This window comes from Abrus precatorius, unplaced genomic scaffold (genome assembly GCF_003935025.1).
Source record: "Abrus precatorius isolate BTA unplaced genomic scaffold, Abrus_2018 Scaffold11, whole genome shotgun sequence".
Lineage (NCBI taxonomy): Eukaryota > Viridiplantae > Streptophyta > Magnoliopsida > Fabales > Fabaceae > Abrus > Abrus precatorius.
In genome coordinates this window covers 3,161,879-3,189,633 of record NW_020874303.1, presented here as the reverse complement: position 1 = coordinate 3,189,633, position 27,755 = coordinate 3,161,879, and the positions used below count along the sequence as shown (strand labels likewise).

The 27,755-nt window shown below is 33.1% G+C and overlaps 2 protein-coding genes across 4 annotated transcripts; one reads left to right on the top strand and one right to left on the bottom strand.

Moving 5' to 3' along the window:
* Positions 1-881: 881 nt before the first annotated feature.
* Positions 882-6,097, bottom strand: LOC113856283 (disease resistance protein RPM1-like). Of its 3 annotated transcripts, none has more exons than XM_027488036.1 (3): positions 6,020-6,097; positions 2,530-5,371; positions 882-1,638 (listed from the first exon to the last, which is right to left on the bottom strand). In XM_027488036.1, the coding sequence occupies exon 2, from the start codon at positions 5,291-5,293 to the stop codon at positions 2,543-2,545; it is 2,751 nt and encodes a 916-aa protein (XP_027343837.1). In that variant the 5' UTR covers positions 5,294-5,371; positions 6,020-6,097; the 3' UTR covers positions 882-1,638; positions 2,530-2,542. The 3 variants fall into 3 exon arrangements, with proteins under 3 accessions (XP_027343837.1, XP_027343836.1, XP_027343838.1); XM_027488037.1 differs by lacking the exon at positions 6,020-6,097 and adding an exon at positions 5,625-5,843 and having other exon boundaries at positions 1,126-1,638; XM_027488035.1 differs by lacking the exon at positions 6,020-6,097 and having other exon boundaries at positions 1,122-1,638; positions 2,530-5,972.
* Positions 6,098-18,783: 12,686 nt separating this feature from the next.
* LOC113854368 (disease resistance protein RPM1-like) lies at positions 18,784-20,919 on the top strand. The gene has a single exon (XM_027485325.1). It carries the CDS (start codon positions 18,784-18,786, stop codon positions 20,917-20,919), a length of 2,136 nt encoding a protein of 711 aa, XP_027341126.1.
* The last annotated feature ends 6,836 nt before the right edge of the window (positions 20,920-27,755 follow it).

Genomic DNA, 27,755 nt, shown 5'->3' with positions numbered 1-27,755 from the left:
TATTTGATAATAAGAATTTGCTAAAATTATAATGCAGTAAAGTGTAAAATTAATATTAGAAATACATGTTTTCAATGTAAGGGTATTATAAGAATAATAAAATTATAATTTATTCCGCTTTGTTTACTATCCAAACAGTGGATCGATTTTTTTAAATTCCATCATAGTATCCAAGTAATGAAATAGAATCTTTACTCCATTATATTTCATTCCGTACCAATTTATTTTAGTCTAAAATTGATTTTTTTTTCTTCTTAATTTCTAACAACTGAGTGGTTATTAATGTTATTAAATTGAGAGAGATCCATTTCCGATATCCAATGAGATTATAAATTTCTTTTGGGAATTAAAATTTGTGTTTCAGCAATCAATATTCTATTTTATGGGATGAATTTTAATTAAAAAATAATATTACTGATAGTGTATATAGTTTTTTTTCATTATTTTAACGTATATTTTATGGAAATATTTTGTTTTCTCAAAAAGAGGTTCCATGATAAAACAAATTTTCTTTTGCAAAATAATTGAAGTAGAAGATTTTATTCCATTGTGTCTTAAAATAAGAGGAGGGAAGAATTGTATCCACGAGACTCTGAATTAAAAATGTTATTCCTTTTTTAAAAAAAAATAAATTCACATATTCTCTATTTTTGAACACCTTGACAGGATTAAATTTTCTTGAATATTTAATTAATATCAATAGCTTTATGCCTTCAAAATTCGGATAGAATAAATTTTTAGTATATTTGTTGAAAATGAAGAATTATTACTGATAATCAGTAAGTATCACTCTGGAATCTGCTATCTGCAATGGATTTAAGTTTTTTCCTAAGGAAAATGCAGTAATTATATATATGCTAACTTGGATAGCATCTTCTTCAAAACGCTCACCTTCTCTGTCATTTCTTGTCCAAATAACAATGTTACAGTTTGTCCATTTATACAAGCGATCTTTTCACATGAGCATGTCGTTACTAACTTATAATTGATTCTCATCTAAATGTTAGCTGAAAACTGCTATAACTTAGAAGAAGGACCATATAATGCATTTTTTTTTAGTTATGTAACCAAGATAAAGAAGTAATGAATGAAAACATATCCATAAGAGAAAGAGTATGTATCTAGAGGAAATTTTTCAGAAAACAATAGAATTAAAAAAGCAGGTAAAATCCTAGAAAAACAAAGAAATTATATGAAGCTCTAGTTCCTTGTTCAACATTAAAACTACAGATTTTAACTGATAAACAAGGTCTTAGAATCCATAAGAGAAAAACTCATAACATGAGACATCACAAAGAAGTTGAATCCAAACAAGAAATCATTCATTTTTCACAGGTTTCATATTTCTTTGTCAAGGGAAGACAACTCTACAACTAAGATTTGACATTTTCTACCCACATCGGTTGGATGGACAATTTTTTAGGTAGAGAGCCTCATAACAGGTAGAACATCACAATTCAATTCCAAAACTTTAATGTAATGGGTGTTTGGGTCTATCTCTTTATAGATCCCTAACTTGCCCATATCTCATTCTATGTGAAACTCAATTTACACTTGATTTCAACAAATCCACAAACTCTAGTTGGTGTCGAAGGCCACATGGAGATTTTGAATTTCCATACCTGGGAAGTCTAATACCTGCCAATTTAAAGCACTATATTTAGTATAGAGCATTACATAGGTGAGACTGTTTTTACAATGCAAATTAAGAAAGAAATTAAATAGCTCTCGATGTAGATTAACAATAATAAAATGAAAACATCCATAAGAGAAAGACATTATGCAGAAAGCAGTAGAATTAACAGAGCGAGGAATTAAACGTTAGAAAAATTACGAAATGATAGGAAACTTAAGTTTCCTTGTTCAACATCAGAAGGACATATTTTAACAGAAAAATAAGGTCTTACAGTCCTTGTAGGAAAAACTCTCATAAAATGATCCATGCATGTACATCACAAACAAATTGAATCAAAAGCAGAGTCATTCATTTAATCAGAGGTTTCATATTTCTTTACTAAAGAAATGTAACTACATATCTTCTTCAATTGGGAACTGATGTACCTGTGCAGCAATGCAAAAATAGCTTTTGAGGGCCCAAAACAATACCTTATCATAATTTCTTAATGCTGATTAGAAAATTTTTATCCTCAATCTCTACTGGGTAAACTTTTAAAGAAGCATTGTAAAAAAAATCAATATAAAAATTAAATAAATTTTCTCTCATAAGTTAAAAATAATCTATGCTTCTTTATCTTTTTATAAATTTTTTCATTTAACTTTTTAAAACTTTAAAAAGATAAGTTCTAACTTACAAAAAAAGTTTTATTTATTTTTACAGTGACTTTTCTTTTTCTCTATAAAAGCTTTTCTAGAAGTTTTGCAAAACTTGACCATGCACTATAAAAAAACTCGAAAATAGAGAAACGATTTTAAGAATTAGATAAAGCTTACATTGTCCTTGTCCTTATGAGCAAATAGTACACAATACCAAGAATATCATAATGCAGTTATTTGGAAGAAAAGGCGAACCTTTTATTTATTTCTAAGGTTTGGTTTCCATAACCTGAGCATCAATGCTTACATAGGGCACATGCTGTATGATCCAGCGATCTTGTCCTCCATCAGGAGCAATGTTGTCCAAAAATTCAGCTGACATCTCCCCCTCCACTTGGAAAACTTGAAGTTTCTCTAAGTTGTGAATGCCAATGGGTACGGTCTTGAGTAAGAAAAGACTATAAAAGGTTAGCCTTTCCAAAGAACTCATTGCTCCTTTCTCTATGACAATGGAATTCAAGTTATCTAAACGACTTAGGTTTAGTTCCTTTAGGTTCTGAAACTCTCCTTGAAAATGCAAACTTTCACCTACATAAGCTTCGAATCCAATATCGAGGTACATCAAATTTTGAAGATTTTTTAATGATTTCAGTGGATCTTCAATTAACTCGCACCAACGCAAGGTTAATTTTGCAAGATTTGGCAGCTCTTGAACCCATTCTGGCAACTTATTCAACTTCAGTTCAAGGCGAAGCTTCCAAAGAAACTTAGGAGGGGATGAAACCAAACTCAAATCAATAACACCACCAAAAAACAAACCAAAACCAATACATAGTTCCTCCAAGTGTTGCATCTGATTTAGTAAGGAACAAAGAGCGTTTTCATGTTCTGTGGCAATATCAATCAGGCTTAAGCTCCTTAACTGCCTCAGCTTTTCTAGCTCTCTAGTAATTAGCTCAAATCTATCATCATAGGTTATACTCACCTTCTTCAATGTTTGGAGGGAAGTCATTCCTTCAATGCCATCCTTCATTTGAATCAATTTCAGCAGGGTTCCCGAAAGATATCTTAGCTTTCTAAGCTTGTAGATTTCCTTTGGCAAGATTCTGATGAGTGTACCGCTTATATTCAAGCTCTCTAGGTTCTGGAGGTTACCAATGGATTTTGGAAGACTATCAATGGGTAAATACTCGAAGCTTAAATACTTAAGGTGCATGAAATTTCCCAAACTTTTGGGAAAGAAAAACCACTTGTAAGCCGTTTCAAAATGAAGTACCTTCAATAGCTTGTATTTCTTGGGGAGTTCTTCCACCCAGCTGGTTGAGAAAATAGGCTTTATATCACTGAAGAAGAAAAACAGTGTCCGAACATGTGAGCCCTCAATATTTTCCATGGAAACATAAGATGTGGTTTTAAGTGATTGGCGCCGAGTTATACCTCCACTTGACACTAGCTCACTGTCTTCACCAATATACTCACAAAATCTTAAATACTTACATTTTTCAAGGATCATCTCCCGGGTCAAGTCATGAACTTGACAAACACTAACTTTTCCATCAATGGTAAATGAACGTGCTTGCACCAAACTTCGACCAACCAACTCTCTTAAATATTGCTGTCCAACTTCTTCCAAGGTTTTCCCCTTTTCATATTTTACAAACCCTTCAGCTATCCACTGTCGAATGAGTCTTTTCGATCTAACTGCATAGTCTTCAGGATACATTCCGAAATACAGCAAGCATGGCTTAAGATAGTAGGGCAAATCATCATAACTAAAGCCTAAAATTTTATTTATACTGGAATTATTCCCCAACTCTGAACTTAGATTATTACAAAACCTTTTCCATTCAAGTGCAGTAGATATTCCTTTGGAACATAAAAGACCACCAATGCACACAATTGCTAGTGGCAAGCCCTTACATTTTTCAACGATTTCACAAGATATTTCCACCAAATCATCTGGACAACGTCCATTGAAATCATGTTGAAATGTCTTCTTATAGAATAGCTCCAAAGATTTTTCATGAGATAAAGGTTCCAACATGTGCACATGAACAGAAGAAAATTTCTTACAAGACATTGCAACATCTTCTTTCCTAGTTGTAATAAGTATCCTACTTCCATTTTTATTATCCAATAGAGCGAATTGAATAACATCCCAAAAATGTGGATTCCATACATCATCAAACACGACAACATACCTCTTCTGTTGCAAGCAGTTTCTCGTTTCTTTAATCAATGCTTCTTGATCCATTTCAATAGTCTCCTCTTTTTCTGTGCCAAGCTTTTGCAACAGGTTCCTCAGCAACTCATCCACACTGTAGGACTGAGATACTGTGATCCATGCTTGAAAATCGAAGTGGCAAGTCACCTTCGGGTTGTTGAAAACTCTGTTTGCAAGAGTGGTCTTACCCTGTCCTCCCATTCCTACCACAGAGATGACAGTGCGTTCTTCTGGACCTTCTACCAACAAACCAATCAATTTATCTCTTGGTTTTTCAAAGCCCACAAGCTCAGCCTCCTCAACAAAGAGGGAGGCGATTCGGGGGTCATGCCATTTTACATTTTGGCTTCCTCCAGAACTACTTGATCCTCGTTCGAAAGAATATGTTTCACTTCTTTCCCTGATTCCTCGGACATGTGACTTAATATCCCGAATCTCAGATGCTATTCGGTGACGAGGAATCAGAGTTTTGATCAAGTGAGCAATCTTGTTGAGTGAGACTACACATCCGGGATCATGAGGTTTCTTTCCAACGTAGATAAGATATTCATCAATGATATCTTCTATCCGAAAAGCTGCTTCTCTCGCCTGCTTCACCCATGTTTTGACTCCTTCATCTGTGTTTTCTCCTTCTGCCACTGCCCTTCTATCTGCGTCCTTGAGAAAGGCTTGGATGCTTTCAAGTTCATCTTTTATGTCTGCAAATTCTTTGTGAATGCCTTTGAGCAGATTGGCTTCTCCCTTTAGCAGTGGAAGCAGATGATCAACAGCAAGAGACACAGCCATTTCCGCCATCTGAGTTTAGATCTGATTTTGGCTGTACTGTGAGATGAAGACAGGGTACTGTATTGTAGCGGAGGTCTTATCTCTGAACTACGATGCATTATTGGATAAGATGGATGAGAGAATGTATAAGCAATTATTTGAGACAACATGATTGTTTATTATTAATCAAGAGCACACAGAAATTTATTTGCCAGAATCCGATTCTAGTTCTGTCACTCGCACACAGGTTAAATTATTTAAAAATATATTTTAATTTGATAAATCTATTTAAAAATAAGCATATGAAACAGTAAATTCTTTCAAATGAGAAATTCAGTAAGATTTTGACAGAATTTCTTACATCATTTCAAAATATATTGGCCTCACTCCCTCAAATGAGCTTGATCCATTATATTTACCATCATCAATACCACCAAATGGAATGAAGATTAACAGAATAAAAAAGGGTTTTCCCTTTCATATTTAACAAACCCTTCAGCTATCCATTGTTGAATGAGTCTTTCCAATCTAATTTCATAGTCTTCAGGAAACATTCCAAAATACAATTAACAAGCATGATTTAAGATAATAAGGCAAACCATCATCACTAAAACATCAAATTTTAGTTATACTTTGACTTAAACTCTGAACATAGATTATTACTTAACCTTTCCCATTCAGATGCAATTTTATCTTTGCTAGATACAATACCACCAATGGCAAGTTGGCAACGAATTGCCAATGGTAAGCGCTTACATTTTTTGAAGATTCAGAAGATATTTCCACCAAATCATTTGGAATATTCTAATGTTTGGGAACCTTCCCCTGATACCTATATTCACGGGTATTGCTACTATTTTATATTCGTCAATCATTTCATTTGCTATTCTTGGATTTATCCATTAAAATAATAAACCTGAGGTAGCCTATATTTCCATTTTAATAGATATATTTTAAAAAATAATTTTTTTTTAAATTTAATGAATCTTGTAGTTTGTATTGATTGATAAGTAAATAATTTTTATAATAAAAAAGTGATATATCTATTCTTACTTATTTTTTATTAATTTAAAATTAGTAGTCATATTTAAATCTAAATATAATTCAATTAAAACTAGATTGATAATACTTAAATAAAAAGTATAGATTTAAATGATTAAAATTTAATTTTTAAGAAATATTTAGTTAGATGAACTTAGATACACACAAAAAAAAAAAAAATAAAAATAGTATCATATTACTATTATAATTTTTTTAAATGTGAGGGTCTTAGCTGGTATGCCAAAAATAACTCCTCACATTTTATAAATAATATAAATTGTTTACTTTTATTCTTACGGAATGCTTTAATTTAATGTGTATACATATAATTATTTTTTTATTTGATAATAATCATTTGCTAAACTTATAATGCTGTAAAGTATGAAAAATATATTAGAAATACATTTTTTGAAGTAAGGGTATTATAAGAGTAACAAAATTATAATTTATTCCACTACAATACATGTTCATTGAGAAAGGCTTGGATGCTTTCAAGTTCATATTTTGTCTTGTGAATGCCTTTGAGCAGATTGGCTTCTTCCCTTAGTAGTGGAAGCAGTTGATCAACAGCAAGAGACACAGCCATTTCCGCTATCTGAGTTTAGCTGTACTGTGAGATGAAGACTGACTACTGTATTGTAGCCACGGTCTTATCTCTAAACTGCCATGCATTATTGGATAAGATGGGGAGGCTATGTATGAGCAATTATTTAGAATCACATGTCCCACGCTAGAGATGTTGTGTCATGCTTAATGTTTTATATATATACATAGTAAAAGCAAAAAAGTAAATTTTTATTTATATAAAACAAAAAAATATTTAAAATATTGATGACATAACTTGATTGATGAAATTTTTCATAACATGTCTCGTAAACAAGTATTTAATCACTATGTTACAAACGTTTACAGGAGTCAAGGGCCTGGGCATATGTGTGGGAGCATGGAAGGAGGACTTAAGTCACACATGGAGTGCCGTAAAGGCTATTTGTCCCAGTTCGGTATTGGATCCGTTACTCTCGTATAGGTTAAGTTATTTGAAAATATCATTTAACTTAACAAGTTTATTCAAAATAAATATATAACAAGCTATAATCTAATGTCTTAAAGGTTTAGATTATAAGTGAGATTGAAATCTATTTGTAGAATTGCTCATGATCAGCCATTGAGAAAATTCTTATTAGTATGCACGTACATGACTTGATAACAATATCACTATTTGATATATTATTTTTATTGTAACAAAAATAAATAGTGTGAAGATGAGTGTCAACCACAATACCAAACCATGGCTCTACGCAAACTACAATTGTGTAAACATGAAGGAAAAATTATAATCTAATTCTTAATATGACAAGTGATAAAGAAATACTATAATGAGATCAGTGTTAGAATTACTCGGAACAGTTGAAGTTGATGAGTCCATGACTGAGTGCTTTCTACGATTGATGAAAGAGACACAAGAAAATTCCTCCTATCACCCTTTCAGATCTTTCACGTAAGTTGTCTCAATGGAGCAACAGTTACTCTGAAGTGGTTAGGAGCAGGGCCTCTCTAGTTAATAATCAAATGAGTCAAACCTACCCACTATAGCTTAACCCAATAATAATAATCATACAACCATATCCGCTGATAAGCCCAATAACAATAATTATTTATAATATGGGCTAAACAATATAATTCAATAATTTTGACATCTAATTAATCTGGATTTAAACAAAATTTTACAGCATGAATTAATTTATGTTAGTCCACTCATAAAATATCCAACAATCTCCCACTTGGACAACATAAATCAAAACATCATATTATTCTAGATTATTATTAATCAACAATATATGGTCACAACAAGATGCCAAAATAAACCAACACGAACTATAAGCATCTCAACAATGCAGAAAATCATACTCGAAGGAGTAGTGAGATCATACATTATAAGATACTTATATCCAGTTATTCAACAACAAAGTGGAATATGGACAAATGAGAAAGCATGCCAAGCTGTAAACAAAGTGCAATTTTCCCAACAAAATGACCCAAGCATCCATCCAAGATGCTTCATAAGATTCAATAAATCTTATTACAACAACAATATTGAGACTGGGTCCAAAATGTCTCCATAATTTGCCATCACAGTATATGCATATACAATAATAGTCATAATAATTTAAATTGGACAAAATAATTATATATGGCAAAAAGAAACAACAATGACTATTGTTTGAATAATGTCTCAAATATTATCAATATCACAAAAAAACATCATAAATACGAGGTCATAACAAAATATAAGAATAAACTCACACTAATCTAAAATATTAAAGGGACCTTATTACACCCATACGGGTTACATGATCAACAAAAACTTTAACAATTATCCCTTTTGTTAAGGGATCAACAATCATAAGCTCAGTAGGGATATGCCCGACACGAGTTTTAAACTCTTGTATTTTCTCTCTCACAAACGTAAACTTTGTCTCAAAGTGTTTTGTTCGCTTTGAGCTTTTATTATTGAGAGATAAACTAACTACTGCAGAATTATCACAATATATAGTTAGAGGCCTAGAGATGCTTTCCACGAAATCGAATTCAGCAATAAAGTTTTTCAACCATATTGCTTGACGTGTAGCCTCATAACAAGCTATATACTCTGCTTCCATAGTTGACGTGGCTATAAGAGTCTGTTTGACACTCTTCCAAGAGATAGCTCCTCCAGCTAACATGAATACATAACCTGATGTGGATTTATGATCATCTGGACAACCATCATAATCAGAATCACAATAACCTGTCACCTCAAGATGATCTGACCTCCTATATGTAAGCATATAATCTTTGGTACCTTTTAGATACCTCAAAACATGCTTTGCAGCCTGCCAATATGCCATACCAGGTTTACTCAAGTATCTCCCAAGTACACCAACAACAAAAGCAATATCAGGACGTGTACAAACTTGAGCATACATAAGGCTACCAACAACAGAAGAATAAGAGATTTTCTCCATTTCTACCATTTTATTTTCAGTTTGAGGACACTGGGAATTAGAAAAATTTTCACCTTTTTGAATAGGTGCAACACAGGGCTTACAAAATTGCATATTAAACCGGTTCATGATTTTATCAATGTATCCTTGTTGAGACAACCCAAGGATACCACAAGATCTATTACGATGAATCTCGATGCCCAAAACAAAAGATGCATCACCAAGATCCTTCATATCAAAATGAGTTATAAGCATCTATTTAGTATCATTTAGAAACACATAATTACTAGCCAAAAGGATGTCATCGACATAAAGAACAAGAACAACAATTTTTCTCCCACTATTCTTTAGGTAAATGCATTGGTCAACTACATTTTCCTTAAAGCCAAGAGAGCTTACAATATGATCAAACTTCAAATACCACTGTCTAGAAGCTTGCTTCAAACCATAAATGGACCTTTTTAATTTGTAGACCATATGTTCCTTACCACTTTCAACAAAACCCTCAGGTTGGTTCATATAGACATTCTCCAATAAATCACCATTCAAGAATGCTGTCTTTACATCCATATGATGAAGTTCTAGGTCAAAATGAGCAACCAACGCCATCACAATAATACGAAAAGAGTCTTTAGTAGAGACAGGAGAGAACATCTCTTTATAGTCTATGCCCTCCCTTTGGTTGTATCCTTTAGCAACAAGTCTGGCTTTGTACCTCTCTATTCTTCCTTTAGCATCACGTTTGGTTTTAAAGACCCACTTACAACCAACAGGTTTGCAACCTTTGGGCAATTCCACCAAATCCCATACACCATTCTTTTGCATGGAAGCCAATTCATCTTCCATGGCATCTAACCATTGTGAACCATGAGAATTAGAAACGGCCTCATGGAAAGTAATGGGATCAGAATCCTCAATACAAGTAAACTCATGTTCTTGCAAATAAACAAAATAATCCCTGAACTTAGTAGGTCCAGTAAATCTAGGAACACTTTCAGATCGCCTCAATTGAGGCACAACAATATCAAGATTCTGAACATTATGATCAACATCTGGATCAATATTAGCATGAACAATGGGATCAGTGGTTTCATCATGGGCTACAACAGTCGGCATAGGCTCAGACAAAGAAGTAATAGGCACAGGAATAGTGACATGTTCTTCTCTAAAGTTGACAATACGTGGCTCCTGATTTATAACATGTTCTGAATTATTTTCAAAATAGACAGCACGGTCAGACTCAACAACTCTGGTGGTATGAGTGGGACAGTAAAATCTAGAACCCCTGGAGCCTACACAATATCCTACAAAGAAACTGCTAATTGTCTTTGAATCAAGCTTCTTTATTTCTGGATTGTAGAGCCAAACTTCTGCTTTACAACCCCAAACACGAAAATGCTTCAGAGTAGGCCTTCTCCCTGTCATAAGTTCATATGGAGTCCTTGGAACTGATTTACTAGGCACATGATTTAAAATATAGGCAGCTGTCTTCAATGCTTCTCCCCACAAAAAATCAGGAAGAGTTGAATGGCTAAGCATACACCTAACCATCTCCATGAGAGTACAGTTTCGCCTTTCAGCGACACCATTTTGTTGCGGAGTGCTTGGCATAGTATATTGTGTTTCAATACCAAAATCTTGTAAAAATCTTGCAAAGGGACCAAGATTTCTACCAGTTTCATCATACCTTCCATAAAATTCGCCACCTCTGTCTGACCTAACACACTTAATTTGTGAGTTGAACTTTAACTCAGTAGCAGCTTAAAAATTTTTAAAAGCATCCAAAGAATCTGATTTCTCACGTAGCAGATAAACCCAACCAAATCTAGAGAAGTCATCAATGAACATGATAAAATATCTAAATCCTCCTAGAGCAATGAGAGTAATTTGTCCACATATGTCTGTATGGATAAATTGTAGTATTCCTTCACTCCTAGCAATCCTTTTTTTCCTTATTCCAGCAGTGAGCTTCCCTTTCACACAATCAACGCAAGTATTAAAATCAGAGAAGTCCACATCATGAAGAATGTTCTCCTTGATCAATCTCTCCATCCTTTATCGTGATATGTGTCCCAATCTCTTATGCCATAACATAGAAGAATTCTCAACAACTTTTCCACGTTTTTGCCCAACAACATTATTAACATTGGAATATTGTTGTTCAATAGAAAGAGGATCAAGATTCAACATATACATGCCATTCAACTTAACACCATAACCAACAGCAATAGACTTATAATAGAAAAACAACTTTATTTGATCTAAATTGAAAAGAGTACCACAATTATCCAAAACAGAAATTGAAATCAAATTCCTTCTCATAGAAGGTATACAAATAGTATCTTGCAAAATCAATTCATGTCCAGTACTTAATTTCAAAGCCACTACTCCTATATGTTCTACTTTAACATTCATTCCATTTCCAACTGCAACAGACACCTCTCCATCATTTGGCCTTCTCCTCGTTTTGAGCTCCTGCACAGATTTTGTAATATGAATAGTCGTCCCAGAATCTAACCACCAAGTATGAGAAGGTACATCAACAAGATTAGATTCAAAACACACTAGAGCTAGATGAATACCTTTCTTTTTCCACTCTAGCCACTTCTTGAACTTAAAGCAGTCAGATCGTTTGTGCCCATACACATTACAATGCTTGCAACTGCCATTGAATCTCTGTTTCACACCAGATGGTTCACCATTTTAATGGATTGGAGAAGGTCCAAAATTATTATTCCCCTTCTTCTTGAATTGAGGCTTGCTACTCTTCCCTTTAAAATGATTCTTCTTATTGTCATAACTCTTATGGGAAATCATCTGAACAACTTGAATTTTTTCCTTCCTCATAGTCTGCTCCTCCTGATTAAGGATGGTTGCAAGTTCATCAATAGACCACTCTTCCTTTTGCGCATTATAAGAAGTCTTCAAAACATCAAATTCAGAAGGAAAAGAGTCCAACACTTGCCAAACTAGAAAATCACTTCCAAGCTCCACTTTCATAGATTTCAACTTGTTGTACCAATTAGTAAGCTTCATAGCATGTTCACGAACACCAGACACGCCATCATATCTAGTCTTTGTCAACAAGGAAAGATAATAGGCCATTTCTATCTTATCAAACTTCTTAAACTTCTTGCCCACAGACTCAATAAACTCCTTAGCATTCTTCGTCTCGGGAATGTTGTCTTTGATGGTCTTGTCCATAGTAAACTTCATAGTCATCAGACACACTTTATTATAATGAGTCCACTTATCATATTCTCTTCTATCAGCAGCGGAAGATTCAGGTGTGGGAGCATTTGGCTCATCCTCAGTAAAGGCAACATTAACATTAGAAAAGGCAAGGAACAGTTTAACAGAATCAACTCAGTCCTCATAATTACTACCATTCAGCTTTGGTAAAGAGTTCATGGTCATTGGCAAAGCTGAAGTTTATAAATAAATGGGAGATTTTTGTCAAGCAAACCTGATAGACAAAATAGAGCTTATGACAACAACAAGGTTACCTCATGCAATTATAATCTTGCCTAAGGGTCCCGGATTATAATACAAGAGTTAACTCTCACAATACAGAAAAATAATCATATTCTTAAAGCTAATATCGAGAGGATACTGAAAACTTTAAAATATAATTGTTAATCATTAGGAACTATATTAATAATGACAAACTGATAGGGTATGTACATTATTTAAAATAATTCTCAATGCCATATTAATAATAATAATTTTTCATATAATAGTATTTCATCACAATCCATCCCACGAAGATGAGTTCACAATTATGATAAATACTCAACAACAATATAAAATGGTCTAGAATCAACACATCTCAAAAAAAATTATGTCACAAAATTCTTTAATAGCAATATGACATAATTATAATAATCAACAATAAACATACGATGAAGTACAAATTGAGTAAATTATTATAGATATTTTAATTGAATCTTTCATCACAGAATGTATAATTTATCTTAATGAAACATAGCGTAATATTATATAATATTTCCATCTCAATTGCCTTCATCCACAAAGATAATAAACAAAAGCTTTTATCGCTCGTAAGGTTTTAATTAGCAAAGTAATAAAAAAATTTCTTATAAAACGTGAATTTGACAATAGAGATTCGAGTAACATTAACAATGTCGAAACACAGTAAATAAAAGAAATTCTTATAAAACTGAGATTCGACAATATATCATAATATGAAAAAAATTATCATAAAATATTGATTCAGCAAAAGTGATTAATGTAATATTGTTTCACCCATTCCGGAAACGTGATAAACAAAAAATAAAATAAAATTAAGTATTGGATTCACGATGAAAGACGACAATTTTAATTAAAAAAAATTAGGGTTTGTAATTTCAAAATTAAAATCTCCTTTGTACAGTAATTTGTTTTGCATGATTTTTATGTCAAAATTTTCACAATATTATCAGCAACAAAAGCCCTAAATTAATTTCAAGATTAATCACTGACATATCAGAATTAAACCAGTCTCTGATACCATTTGAAGGAAAAATTATAATCTAATTCTTAATATGACAAGTGATAAAGAAATACTATAATGAGATCAGTGTTAGAATTACTCGGAACAGTTGAAGTTGATGAGTCCCAATAATAATAATCATACAACCATATTCGCTGATAAGCCTAATAACAATAATTATTTATAATATGGGCTAAATAATTTAATTCAATAATTTTGACATTTAATTAATCTAGATTTAAACAAAATTTTACAGCATGAATTAATTTATGTTAGTCCACTCATAAAATATCCAACAAAACAGGCATATGTTGAGCTTCACTCTTCTTAATTCAGTGTTCATCATGTTGCACTGCATATCAGTTGGCTGATTGCTTAATTAAATTATCATTATCTAAGGTCCGACATCAACATTTGCTGAATAACATTGGCGTCTCTGACGAATCCTCAATTGTCTGTTGTATCTTTTTTTTTTTTTTTTAATTTTACATTAACTTAACTTGTAAGGGATCAGTCCCAGTGCAGCTATAATGAACTAACAAACTTGAATCTAATCTAGATTTTTAACTCCAATTAACTCAAATTTCAACTGAGTACAGCTTCTTAATCAAATTTTTGCACATTATTATTGCTCTGTGTATTAATTGAATTAGATTATTAATCTCTTGGCTACAAGCAAATTGATTTCCATACTCAACTGTCAAAAATTTCTTACAATGTGATACTTGAATCATTAATCCCAATGGACAATATTTTGTTACTATATTAAGATTTGGTATACTTGTCAAATTATTTATCACAAGCCTAAAACTGATGGTGGTCTTGGCTTTAGGGATCTTAAGACCCTTAACAAAACTTACCTAATGAAGTTATGGTGGAGGTTGACAACGTCTCATGGTGTTTTGTGGGCTCAAGTTCTTCACAAGTATAAATTTAAGATATATAGAAAAAGGTCCTAGACTCAATAACATTTATCAAGTGTTTCATCTTTGGAAGGACTTTATCACTGTTTGGCCCAACTTCAATCAAGGGCTAAGTTGGAAGTTGGGGGATGGTTTAACTACCAAATCCTGGTATGATAATTGGACCTCTTAATTTCCTATATGTTATCTGAGTTTTCTAAGATTCTTGTGCTTGAACTTGACTTGGACCTTCTTCTTCTAATAACAGTTGAGATTGGAAGGAATTATCCAAACTTCTCCCTGACCATATCTGCCAATTCATAACCCTTATAGAGCCTCCATCTAGATTAGGTGCCTCTGATTTAGTTTACTGGAACAGAACTAAAAATGAAATTTTTTTTAATCAAATCTGCTTATAATTTAGTGCAGAGACTTGAACACATCTCTAAGTATAACCAAGAGATTTTTACACTGATTTGGCGCTGGGATGGCCCACCCAAATTAACTCTTTTTCTTACTCATGAGATACTTCTCACTAACGAGGAGAGATGTAAGCGAAATATGACTTACTCCCCTTTGTGCCCAAGATGTAAGAAAGCCCCTGAGATCATTATGCACATCTTTAGGGATTGTTTTTATACTCAGTCAGTCTGGGATCATTTTGTTTTCCTTCAGTAATGGGTGGCTTTTTAAGTAAAGGAATCTTAGAGTGGTTAGTTTTTAATCTATCTAATTAAAATTGTAGCTTATTCTCTGATTGGAAAAGAATATTTGAGACAATTATTTGAAATTTATGGAAAGATATAAATACTTTTGTTTTTCAAAGTGTATCTTTCCAGCTTATTTGTCTTACTCATAAAATTCTTTGTAATTTTAACTACATGTTTTTCTGCTGCAGGGAGACCTCCAGCTATATGAAACAACTAATTTATCTTCAAAATATGGTGAAATGGATGTCCCCTCCCCCTAGTCACGTGAAGCTGAACATGGATGAAGCTGTTTCAAGGTTGCATGGTAAAGCAGCCTGTGGAGGGCTTGTTTGTGACAGCAGAGGACAACTACTGGTTGGTTTCAGTAAAAAAAATCACTCATTGCTCTTTAATGGAAGCTAAACTTTAGGGCATCTATTTTGGGGTTCAACTAGTCCTAAAGCAAGTTTTCCATTGAGTCTGGATTGAAAGGAATTGCAAACAAACTATTTGTCTTATTCAAAATGTTCAACCCCCACTCCCATTCATTGATTGAGGTGATTGAGAAAATTAGGAGCCTTTTAAGTTGTATAAACATATTAGGCAGGAGTACATTTGTAGAGAAGCTAATTATTGTCGGTCAAATTAGGCTTGGAGGAGTCCTAGTTTGCCCCTTCTTTTGATAAGGCCCCCTCCATGCTAATTCCTTTTTTGTGTCTTGATTCTCTAGGCATAGGATTTTTCAGAAATACTATGTAATTGTTTTTTTTTTTTTTTGGGGTTGTTTAGCCCTTTTATGTAGCAAAATAAATTAATAAATAAATAAAATAATAGTGTTATATTACTATTATAATTTTTTTTTAAATGTATGAGTGTCTTAGTTGGTATGCCAATCTAATTCCTAAATTTTATAAATAATATAAATTGTTTGCTTTTATTCTTATGGACTTTTTTCATTTAATTTGTATACATATAATTAATTATTATACATAAATTTTTATTGTATATTTTCAGATATATATTAAAAAATTGTTAAATTAAAGCTTGTAACACAATTTATCAACCCCTATCTTGTTAAAATTTGTTATTATTAAATAGCACAATTGTCAAAATGAGTCGTGACTCATTAGTTAATTTAACTCATTGCAGATGTTTGGGTGAATTAGGTTAAAAAATTTAATTCGTTATAACAAAAAAAAAAAATTCACAAAATCTTTTATTAATTTCGACTCTATTATTTAACTTATAAGTTAAACGAGTGAGTCAAATCAACTTATCAATTAAAATTTATATTTAAATTTTTTTATAAATGATAATAATAAAATGTTAACATTATTTTTTTTTATAGATTTTATATTTTTAATATTTTCTTTATGTTTTTTATGCAGCAAGTTAACATGTAAAATAATTCACTGAATTAATAAATTTGTTTTCTGGGCGAGTACTGAATTACTAGGTTAAATCAAATTAATATTTTTTAATTTACTACTGATTAGATTCACTCATCTTAATCCACCCTAGTAGATGAACCGAGACTCATTATTACTGATTTAATTTTTAGGTCAAAGAGACTCACTATTACTAAACAACAACAATTGATGTGATTAGATGATTTGATTATAATTTGGAGCAAATGCTCCCATGGTCCCACCTCTCACTAAACTATGCTAGCTTGTATCTATAAACTATCACACATATTGGGTTAAGTATTCTTTTATAATAAAAAAACATAAAATTTATACAAATAATTTAATATTATTGGTGAGAAGATTAAATAGTTTAGGATCATAACATAAAATAGTTAAATCTGTAGTATAGTTAAATTGGTGAGAAGATTACATAGTTATATCATCACATGCAAAGGTATAAAATAGTTAAAAATAATAATATATTTTCCATTGACATAAAATGAAAAATATTTACAATATTGATGACATAACTTGATCGATGAAATTTTTTATAACATGTCTCATTACTAAATATTTAATTACTGTGTAACAAAATCTTATAGGAGTCAAGGTTAGACATACATGTGTTGCAGCAAAAAAAGGAGATAAGATAAGTCACACACGGGACATCACAAGCCGTTGAATTTTTGTAGCTTTGATTAAGGTAATATATAAACATTTGTAATTTTATATACATAGATCTAACTTGTTAAATAAATACATCTTGTTTATAACAAATTAATATTTAATTTATTATGATCAAATAAAAGGTAATATTAAAAATTTATATTATACAATATAATTATTCAAGTGTTAAATCAGTTAAATTGTTATTATACTCACTTTATAGTTTCTATGAAGTATTTATTGTGTTTTTCTGGTTTTCTCTTAATAAATACAAAGAAAAAGTCCACTTTAATTCTATATTTTTGGTCATGGGTAATTTAGATACTGTATTTTTAAATTATGTAACATAAGATCTTATATTTACTAAGACATTCGATTTTATCGTTATAACTCTTAAAAAAAAATATGTGTGTTATCCTTTTATAGTTTTGGTCATGTGTAATTTAAACCATAGGTTGCCCTCCATGCTTATCAAATTGTACTTCTTCTATTGTTAATTTTCTGTGTGTTTCTCACATGCATATATTTTTAAATAAAAATACTGCTAAATGAAGTTAAATTAAAAGTCTCATTAACTAAAGAATTTTTTTAATTCAATTTACGGTTCATTACGTTGCATAATTTAAAAACTCAAGATATAAATGATATATAATTAAAGTATATAGAAATAAAGTTTAACGAGAATAAATATTTATAATAAAGTTAAATACAATTATATTAAATGAAGATAAAATTAGATATCATATATCGTAATTATTTTTAAAAATCAAGAAAATTAACTAATTTTAATTAGTTTTATTAATTTGTGTAACTTAGTTGAAAGTCCTTTGTAAAAAAGATAAAATAAAATATATTAAATAAATGAATGTATCTACTTATATAAATAATGAATGAATGTATCATTAATACAATTTTTATAATAAAATATAAGTATAAGAAATATTTAACAATTAATGTATATAATATCAATTATTATTTCTTATAAATAAGATTAAAGTAGCATTAAATAATATTTTTCTAACACGTGTTTAAAAATATATGTTAAAGAATATTAAATTTGTCTTATTAAACACTTTAACTTACTTTTTAAAAAATCATTGAATATGTTTTATAATTTTTAAATAATAAATATTTTTATTTTTAATAAAAAAAATTGTATTTTTTACTACCGTGCCCATGCATCAGAGAAAAAAAAAAACCGATTAAACAATGACCAGGAAAGTCCAAGTCTCACTCTCAAGACGGACTTCAGCAATGCCCAATAGTGAGTTTCTAAGGATAGAGAGAGTTTTCTTCTCGTCTCAAAGTATAGTAGAAATCAGAGCTGGACTACAAAAATGGCAGAAAAAGGGGTGTCCTTTGCTCGTGATCGCTTGATTCCATTCTTTACAGAAGCAGCCTACATGATCAGGGGTGTACCATATGAAGTTTCGGACTTGAATAATGAACTAGAAATGATTCAAGCCTTCGTTCAAGATGCAGATAGAATGATTGAAGCTGAAGAAGACAGCAGAAATGAAGAAATCAAAAGAAGGTTGAGGGTGTTAATAGAAGAATCTTTTCACTTGGAAGATGTCATTGATGAGTATATGATCTATGAGAAGCAACAACCTTGGAATCCTGGATGTGCAGCGGTAGCTTGTGAGCCAATTAAATTCATCAAAACTATGATCTTTCGTCTTCAAATGTCATATAAGATTCGAGACATGAAATCACACCTTCGTGCAATCAATGAAAGCAGTTCATGTGATCATGGCTTCAAAATCTCAGCTTATGTAGATCAAGGACAGTGCAGTTCAGGAGAAAACCGAAACAATCCATGGCAGAGGCTTAGAGTAGCTCCTCTTTACATGAATGAAGATGAAATTGTGGGCTTTGAAGCCCCTAAAAAAGAATTGATTGATTTGTTGGTAAAGGGTTGGGCAGAGAGAACTGTCATATGTGTGGTAGGAATGGGAGGGTTAGGAAAAACCACTCTTGCCAAAAGTGTTTTTGACAACAAGGTGGTGGTTGAGAACTTCGAGTGTGCCGCATGGATCACAGTGTCTCAGTCCTACACTGAAGAAGGATTGTTGAAGGACATGTTGCTAAGATTTTGCAAGCGAAGCAATGAGGCTCTTAGGAATATTTCTACACTGGAACGAGGTTTATTGATAGAGGAATTGAGAAATTACTTGCGTCGAAAGAGGTACGTTGTCTTCTTTGATGATGTATGGGATCCATATTTTTGGAATGTGATTGAATTTGCTGCACTTGATAATTCTCTAGGAAGTAGGATATTAATCACAACTAGGAACGTGGATGTTGCAATGTCATGCCAGAGCTCTTCTTTTGTTCATATTCATGAGTTGAAGCCGCTATCTCGAAAAGAGTCTTTGAGGCTCTTCCACAAGAAGGCATTTCAATTTGAACCTAATGGATGTTGTCCAACAGAACTCGAGGGCATATCCTCTGAAATTGTTGCAAAATGTGAGGATAATCCACTAGTGATTGTGTCAGTTGCTGGTCTTTTATCTTGCAAAGCCAAAGATGATTTTGAACACTTTAGTCAAAATCTAAGTTCAGAGCTTAAGAAGAATTCCTTTTTCAGTGGCATAACAAAAATTATCAGTTTAAGTTATGATGATTTGCCTCACTATCTCAAATCGTGCTTTTTGTATTTTGGAATGTATCCTGGTGACTATGAAGTTGAATCAAATAGAATAATTTGGCAATGGATAGCTGAAGGGTTTGTGAAACCTGAGGCTGGAAAAACTTTAGAGGAAGTTGCAAAACATTATTTAACTGAGTTGGTTAACAGAAGTTTGGTGCAAGTGTCTTCTTTTGCCACTGATGGTAAAGTTAAAGTTTGTCATATTCATAACCTAATACGTGAAATGATCCTTATAAAATTTAAGGATTTAAGATTCTGCCAATATATTAGTGACGAAATTGATCAATCTGTCTTAAGTGGTAGGATAACCCGGCGCCTATCGTTAGCAACCAGTTCCTATGATTTAATTGGAAGTATTGAAAGCTCACATGTTCGTTCACTTCTTTTCTTCACCAATGAAGAATTACATGAATACTTTGTGAGGGAAATCATTACAAAATATAGGCTATTGAAGGTGCTTGATTTTGAAAATGCTCGATTGTATTGTGTTCCTGATAATTTGGGAAATCTACACCAGTTGAAGTATTTAAGCTTCAGGAATACACGAGTAGAAAGTCTTCCAAAATCCATTGGTATGCTCCAAAACTTGGAGACCTTGGATCTAAGGCAAACAGGTGTACATGAGATGCCAAAGGAGATTAGCAAACTTAAAAAGCTACAACATCTTTTGGCTAACAGAATGTCCTTGATTCTGTTGAGGGATTGCATTGGAGGCATGACATCCCTACAAACTTTGCATGAAGTGAGAATAGATCATGATGGAGTGGATTTAATCAGAGTTAGGAATGCTTTTGGCGTTGAGGAAGTTGGGCTTGACTAATGTCAGGAAAGATCATGGAAGCACTATATGTTCTTCAATAGATAAGATGCATCGGTTGGAAAAACTATATATTTCTACAGAAGATGATAATGATGTCATTGATTTGGATTTCCATTCATCCCCACATAAGCTTCACCTACATGGGAAGTTAAAAAAGTTTCCAGAGTGGATTCAAGGCCTCAACAATCTTCACTTGATCCTGTCTAGATCGAAGTTAACTAATGATTCATTGAAGTTGCTAGAAAGAGTGCCAAATTGTTGAAAAGTCAAAAATGGTGTGCCAATTTTCGGTACCTAACATTCGGTTGAATGTTAGCGTTTTCGGTGCCAAACGCGTTGCGAATTCAGTGCCAACGCGTTTTGTTGAAAATCAAACGGTTCATTTGCCTATAAATACGAAGCTCTTCCATCCATTCTACGCATCCCATTTCTGAGAGAACAACTGAAAATATTCAGAGAGCAAAAACAGAGAAAATAGTTTAGCTTCTGATACAATTGGGTTACGGGTTGTGAATGGTTGTGAGTCATTTTTGAGTGTTTTGTAAACACTGAGTGTATTCCCTTTTCAGTAATATATCTGCAGCAGTCCGGAGACGTAGGCATTATTGGCCGAACTCCATTATCAATTTTGTGTGTGCAATATTCCACATTTATTTTTCACTTCCACAAATCTGACATTACAAGAAAATTCGGCGTAATTTTCCCAACAACTGGTATCAGAGCCAGGTTGTTAATTCTGCAATTTTTGTGGTGTTACTATTCATATGAATAGTAAAGTACTATTCCGTGAATAGTGAAAACGTGAATAGTGCAAATTTTGTCGGCGCTACAAATTTGTCTACAGACGTGTTCTGAAACACGGTAGTTCACAGAAATTGTCAGAAACGATCCAGCGGAGAAGTCAGATCAGAGTTGAAGTGATGGCTGCAGATGAAGGAAAGGTGAAAATTGAAAGGTTCGATGGTACAGACTTTGGCTTTTGAAAGATGCAGATCGAGGATTATCTGTATCAGAAAAAGCTGTATCAACCTCTCACAGGAACAAAGCCAGAGGGCATGAAAGAGGACGAATGGAATCTTCTCGATAGACAAGCCCTTGGAGTCATCCGATTGATGTTATCCCGTAATGTTGCTTTCAACATTGCAAAAGAAAAGACCACGGCGGATCTTATGAAGGCTCTTTCCGACATGTATGAAAAGTCGTCTGCTTCAAATAAAGTTTATTTGATGAAGCGGTTATTCAACCTTCGGATGACAGAAGGCGCATCAGTAGCGCACCACATAAATGAGCTCAATACAGTCCTAACCCAATTGAGTTCAGTTGAGATTGAATTTGATGATCAGGTACGAGCATTGACACTTTTGTCCTCTCTACCAGAAAGTTGGAAGACTACTGTCACAACTGTGAGTAGTTCGACGGGAGACACTAAGTTGAAATTCAATGACGTTCGTGATCTGATTCTCAATGAAGAAATCCGATGAAGAGAGTCAGGAGAATCATCAAGCTCTTCAGTATTGCATACAGAGTCAAGAGGAAGAAATTCAATCAGAGGAAATGGACGTGGTAAATCAAAGGACAGGAAGTCCAAATCTAGAAGTCATCATAGTTCCCACAAATCGAAGGCAATCGAGTGTTGGAATTGTGGGAAATCCGGGCACTACAAAAATCAGTGCAGGAGTGCACCGAAGAATAAGGAGGCGAAAGACGAGGCAAATGTTGCTTCCACCTCTGGAAGAGATGATGCGTTGATATGTTTTTTAGAGAGCAAGGAAGAGTCTTGGGTGTTAGACTCTGGAGCATCTTTTCATGCCACTTCGCAGAGAGAATTCTTCAAGAACTATGTTCCCGGAAACCTTGGTAAAGTTTACCTTGGTAACGACCAATCATGTGAGATTGTGGGTAAAGGTGTAGTGAAGGTTAAGTTGAACGGGTCTGTATGGGAATTGAAAAATGTCAAACATATTCCCGACCTGACAAAGAACTTAATCTCAGTAAGCCAGTTGGCCAGTGAAGGCTACACAACAGTCTTCCACGGTGATAACTGGAAGATTTCAAAGGGTGCAATGGTAATTGCTCGTGGCAAAAAGAGTGGCTCTTTATAAGACAGCAGGAGCATGTCATCTGATTGCAGTTGCAGCAAATGAAAATCCCAATCTATGGCACCAGAGACTAGGCCATATGAGTGAGAAAGGGATGAAAATCATGCACTCAAACGGTAAGCTACCAGGTCTTCAGTTAGTAGAAATTGACATGTGTGAAGACTGTATACTTGGAAAACAAAAACGAGTCAGCTTTCAGACAAGTGGAAGAACCCCAAAGAAGGAAAGACTCGAGCTTGTTCACTCTGATGTTTGGGGTCCAACATCTGTTCCATCCATTAGTGGGAAGCAATACTTTGTGACTTTTATCGATGATCACTCCAGAAAGGTATGGGTATACTTTCTGAAATATAAGTCTGAAGTATTTGAGGCTTTCAAGATTTGGAAAGCTATGGTAGAAAATGAAACAGGATTGAAGATTAAGAAGCTCAGATCCGACAATGGTGGTGAATATGTAGACACCAGATTCAAGAAGTTTTGCTATGAGCACGGGATCAGAATGGAGAGGACCGTGCCAGGTACGCCTCAACACAATGGTGTAGCTGAGCGTATGAATCGAACGTTGACTGAAAGAGCCAGAAGCTTGCGTGTGCAGTCAGGCTTACCAAAGCAGTTCTGGGCAGAAGCAGTCAACACAACAACTTACTTGATCAACCGAGGTCCATCGGTACCATTGGAGCACAAAATACTAGAAGAGGTATGGAGTGGAAAAGAGGTAAAACTCTCACATCTTAGAGTTTTTGGCTGTGTAGCATATGTGTACATTAATGATCAAGGCAGGAGTAAGCTTGATCCCAAATCAAAGAAGTGCACTTTCATCGGTTATGGTGAAGATGAGTTTGGCTACCGCCTATGGGATGATGAAAACAAAAAGATGATCCGCAGCAGAGATGTAATCTTCAATGAAAGAGTGATGTACAAGGACAAGCATAGCATAATCGCCAACAATGTAGAACAGATTGAGCCAGTGTATGCAGAAGTGGATGATGTCCCAGAAAATCCTATAGTTGAGAATCCTCAGTCAGAGGAATCAACTGAAGAGAATAGTGAGCAGCAGTCTAACACATCAGAGGCTCCTATTCCAACTCCTGTATTGAGAAGGTCCTCTCGGCCCCATGTGCCTAACAGGAGATACATGAACTACATGTTGTTGACTGATGGAGGGGAGCCTGAAGATTATATGGAAGCTTGTCAGACCATAGATGCTAGCAAGTGGGAGCTTGCCATGAAAGATGAGATGAAGTGTAACATCCTCGTTTTTCCTAAACAGTTAATTTGTTAATATAGTTATAATTTAGATTATAATTCTTCAATTTTTGGAAAAAAAAATGCTCGTTTATACCGGTTTAAATTGCTCTATGAGGATAAAAATAACATTTTTAATCTAGAAGAATTATTTTAAATAATAAAAAATTATATTTTAATTAGAAATAATATTTGGAGTGTAAAAATAATTATTTTGGTAATTATTGCTTATTTTTGAATTTTTGGTCAATACTGTTTTATGTGTTCACAGGAACTGTGTGATTATTTTTTTTTCTTTTTTCCTTTTCTTTTTCTTTTTAAGTGATAACCAAAGAGATATTGATGTCAAAAATTATGTTATAATTATTTTAATTGTTTGGCATAAATTATTTTTATTTTTGAGTTTTATTCATAATTATTTTATTTAATTACATTAAAATAGTAAAATAATTGATTATTATATTATTATTTCTTTATCTATTTGACTAAATTGACCATTTTCTTACGTAAATCTTCTTCTTCTCCAAGTCCATAACCCCTTCTTCTTCCTTTCACCATTTTCATTTTCTTCCACTCATTTAAGCTTGTTTTAAGGTATGTTTTTAATATATATCCTTAATTAAGCTTAATTAGTTGTTAATTATCATTTCATCCGATTAAAATTTTAAACTTTTTCTATTTTTGGCTGTCATGAACAGTAAAAATGGGTCTTACTTTACTTCAAAATTATTGGTTTTTAAACTTACTTTCTTTTGTACTATATGTAGACTATGCATGGCTTATATTGTTTACATAATTAGTTTTTCAAAAATGTGATTAAAAAGCACTAAACCCTCACAAGGGTTGGCTGCCATGTAGTTTTAGAGAAGGTGAAGTGAGTGTTTTTCAATTCCATTTTATTCTTTTATATTAGTTAGATCATAGAAACTAATTTTGTGTTAATCGGACTTTTATAGCAAAAGTTAGAAAATTTCAATTTTTACATATACATATAAGAGTATAAAATTAGCATCTCCTTAGTATTAATTATGTTTAGGCATGATTAATTGATTAGGTTGATCGTTTCGAAGATTGGATTGTTCGAGTTTTCTAAAGAATCAGAAAAAAATTCATCCATATCTTCATCAAAGAATATCCGTAAGGTAAGGGGTGGGATAATTTTATTTCAATAGGTGGCATTAAGAACCATAAGGGAATGATTCTCTATTGTTCTAATCAAATAATATGAATTTGGGTTGTTTTAGAGCTATCCCATAATTTTTAAAAGATTTTGTTATAGCACTTGACATGTGTGAAAGGTTGCCTTAGACCAAGAAATTGATTGAACAAGGACTCTCCCTTATATGTAAGGTCTTTTGTGTATTTAAATTAATGTATTGGAATGATTTATGGTTGAAGTGCTGTATTGAAATATTTCTTTATAATTGGTTGAATTTTCATTATGTGCTTGTGTAGATATTCTTGTTGGTAGGAATGCCATATAATAGTAAAGATTGGAAGTAATATAGTTTCATGTAGTGTGAGCATATAGATTAATATAATCTAAATGTCCATTAAGACTTGTTGGAAAGAAGAAAATATGTTTTTAAGGTATATATATTTATAATTATGTATTTTATATATAGTACAAGTATCTTTTGACTTCTTTTGAAAATAGATTTAATAAAAATAAATAAATAAATTATATTACTGAGAAAGTAGTATTGGATATTTGGAAGGCTTGAATCATTTTTAAAATGATAAAGTTTTAAATTTTTAAGCATAAAAACATATTTAAAGAAAGAGGGGAAGATACGATTTCCATGGATTTTGAGATGATGGAGGTGGAATTTAATGAATTAGAAGTATTCTGGATTTTTCTGGTTGTTTTACAGGAAGAAGAAAATTTTGGAATATCTGATTTACAGAGGAGACTCTGTCGAATTTTATTAAGAAATGAAAAAGTTAAGGATTGTACTTAACAGAAAAGAAAAATTAAAGTTTTTCTCTAATTACATTAATTAGGAGTGAAGACATGCATCATGAACATGTGATAGTGTGATGAGTGGACAGGGAAGTATAAGAAATCTAGGGGCGGCTCCAGGGTAGTCTTAGGGATAGTGACGTGTGATTGAATCTGACAGTGGCCAAGGCTCGCCATCTTGTGCTGTAGACTCTCACTGCAAAACTTTACTATCCTAACTGGTCCCGAGAGATTCTTGTATTAGTAGAGCTGTTACTGTATTATGAGATGAACAAAGTTGGCAGATAAGTAATAGTGAAACTCCTGATCCTTCCCTGAGTAAAAGAAACATATTGATGGTTTTGGGCCCACATGCATGTGTCAAAATGTACTAAGTTATAATAATGGACTTGCATCACTTCTCATTCATGGCATATGCATTTGCTTGGTAGATTATGGGTGTTGATAATTAATTGTGTGATTGAAACCCTTATATGTCTTTTGCTGCTGGAGATTGAATTAAATTGTCTCACCCTTTTATTGCTATGTGTGTTGTGTGTGAATATGTTTATTAGGTGAGAACATTGATGGCTCGACTACCGTACCAATTCAGCGTCTCGATCAGATATGATCCTGAGGGAACATGGGTGCACGACTGGGAGCAACAACGATTCACCCACACTGGCTCTATTACCTTTTTGTTAGATAGAAATGGCCCAGGCCCACGAGCTTACCCTATCCCCATCTGAGTACCCATGAGACTTACTTTTCCATTTCCTCCAGATGTACAATTTGTGAGACCCCCTACCCCACCTCCTGTTCCTGTATTATCACCTCCGGTATTACCCCCAGGTTTTCTTAGACCTTTACGTCCTTCTATACCATATTTACCACCTGTTGAACGAACTAGTTTAGTTGACACACTTTTAGCAAGACCTATCTCTATCTCATCCACTTCCTCTTCGTCTTCCTCTAGTTCTTCAGACTCTCCTGATTCTTCTTACTGTTCAAACACCTCTACTGCTATCAGAAGGAAGAGGACTGCTTCTCAAGCATGACTCCTTCCTAATTTTGCCCCCTCTGAGTAGGAATCTAGTGAAAAAGGAGAGTGGGTTAGAGTCGAGTAAGGGATAATATATATATATACGTAGGTGTAAGTACTTTTGACTGAAAAGAAAAATGGGTATATAGGAAGCCTAACCTTACCGTTGTTGAATTTTGGAAGGAAATGGGCACTTTGGTGATCAGGGATCCAGGGGAAAGCTCGTGAGGTCTTCGTTTTGGGTTGTCGTCTCTGATATCGTGACCCCACTTTAGTTTGTATGTAATTCAGTTATGTATATATTTAGATAACTGGATGATTGTATAAATTAACAGATGATGTGTATATATGAAATGAATACTTCTAGTAATGGTAGTGTATTTAATTTCACTATATCTGAATAGATATAGACCCATGCATGTGATGTTCTTACTGCTTGGTTATTTTATGATTATATTTATATTTATTGCTTAGTAAGTAGTAAAGGTGTCACATGAAGTCTTTAATC

Coding starts and splice junctions, on each gene's coding strand:
- LOC113856283 (XM_027488036.1), bottom strand. CDS start 5,293: ATGGCGGAAATGGCTGTGTCTCTTGCTGTTGATCATCTGCTTCCACTG.
- LOC113854368 (XM_027485325.1), top strand. CDS start 18,784: ATGGCAGAAAAAGGGGTGTCCTTTGCTCGTGATCGCTTGATTCCATTC.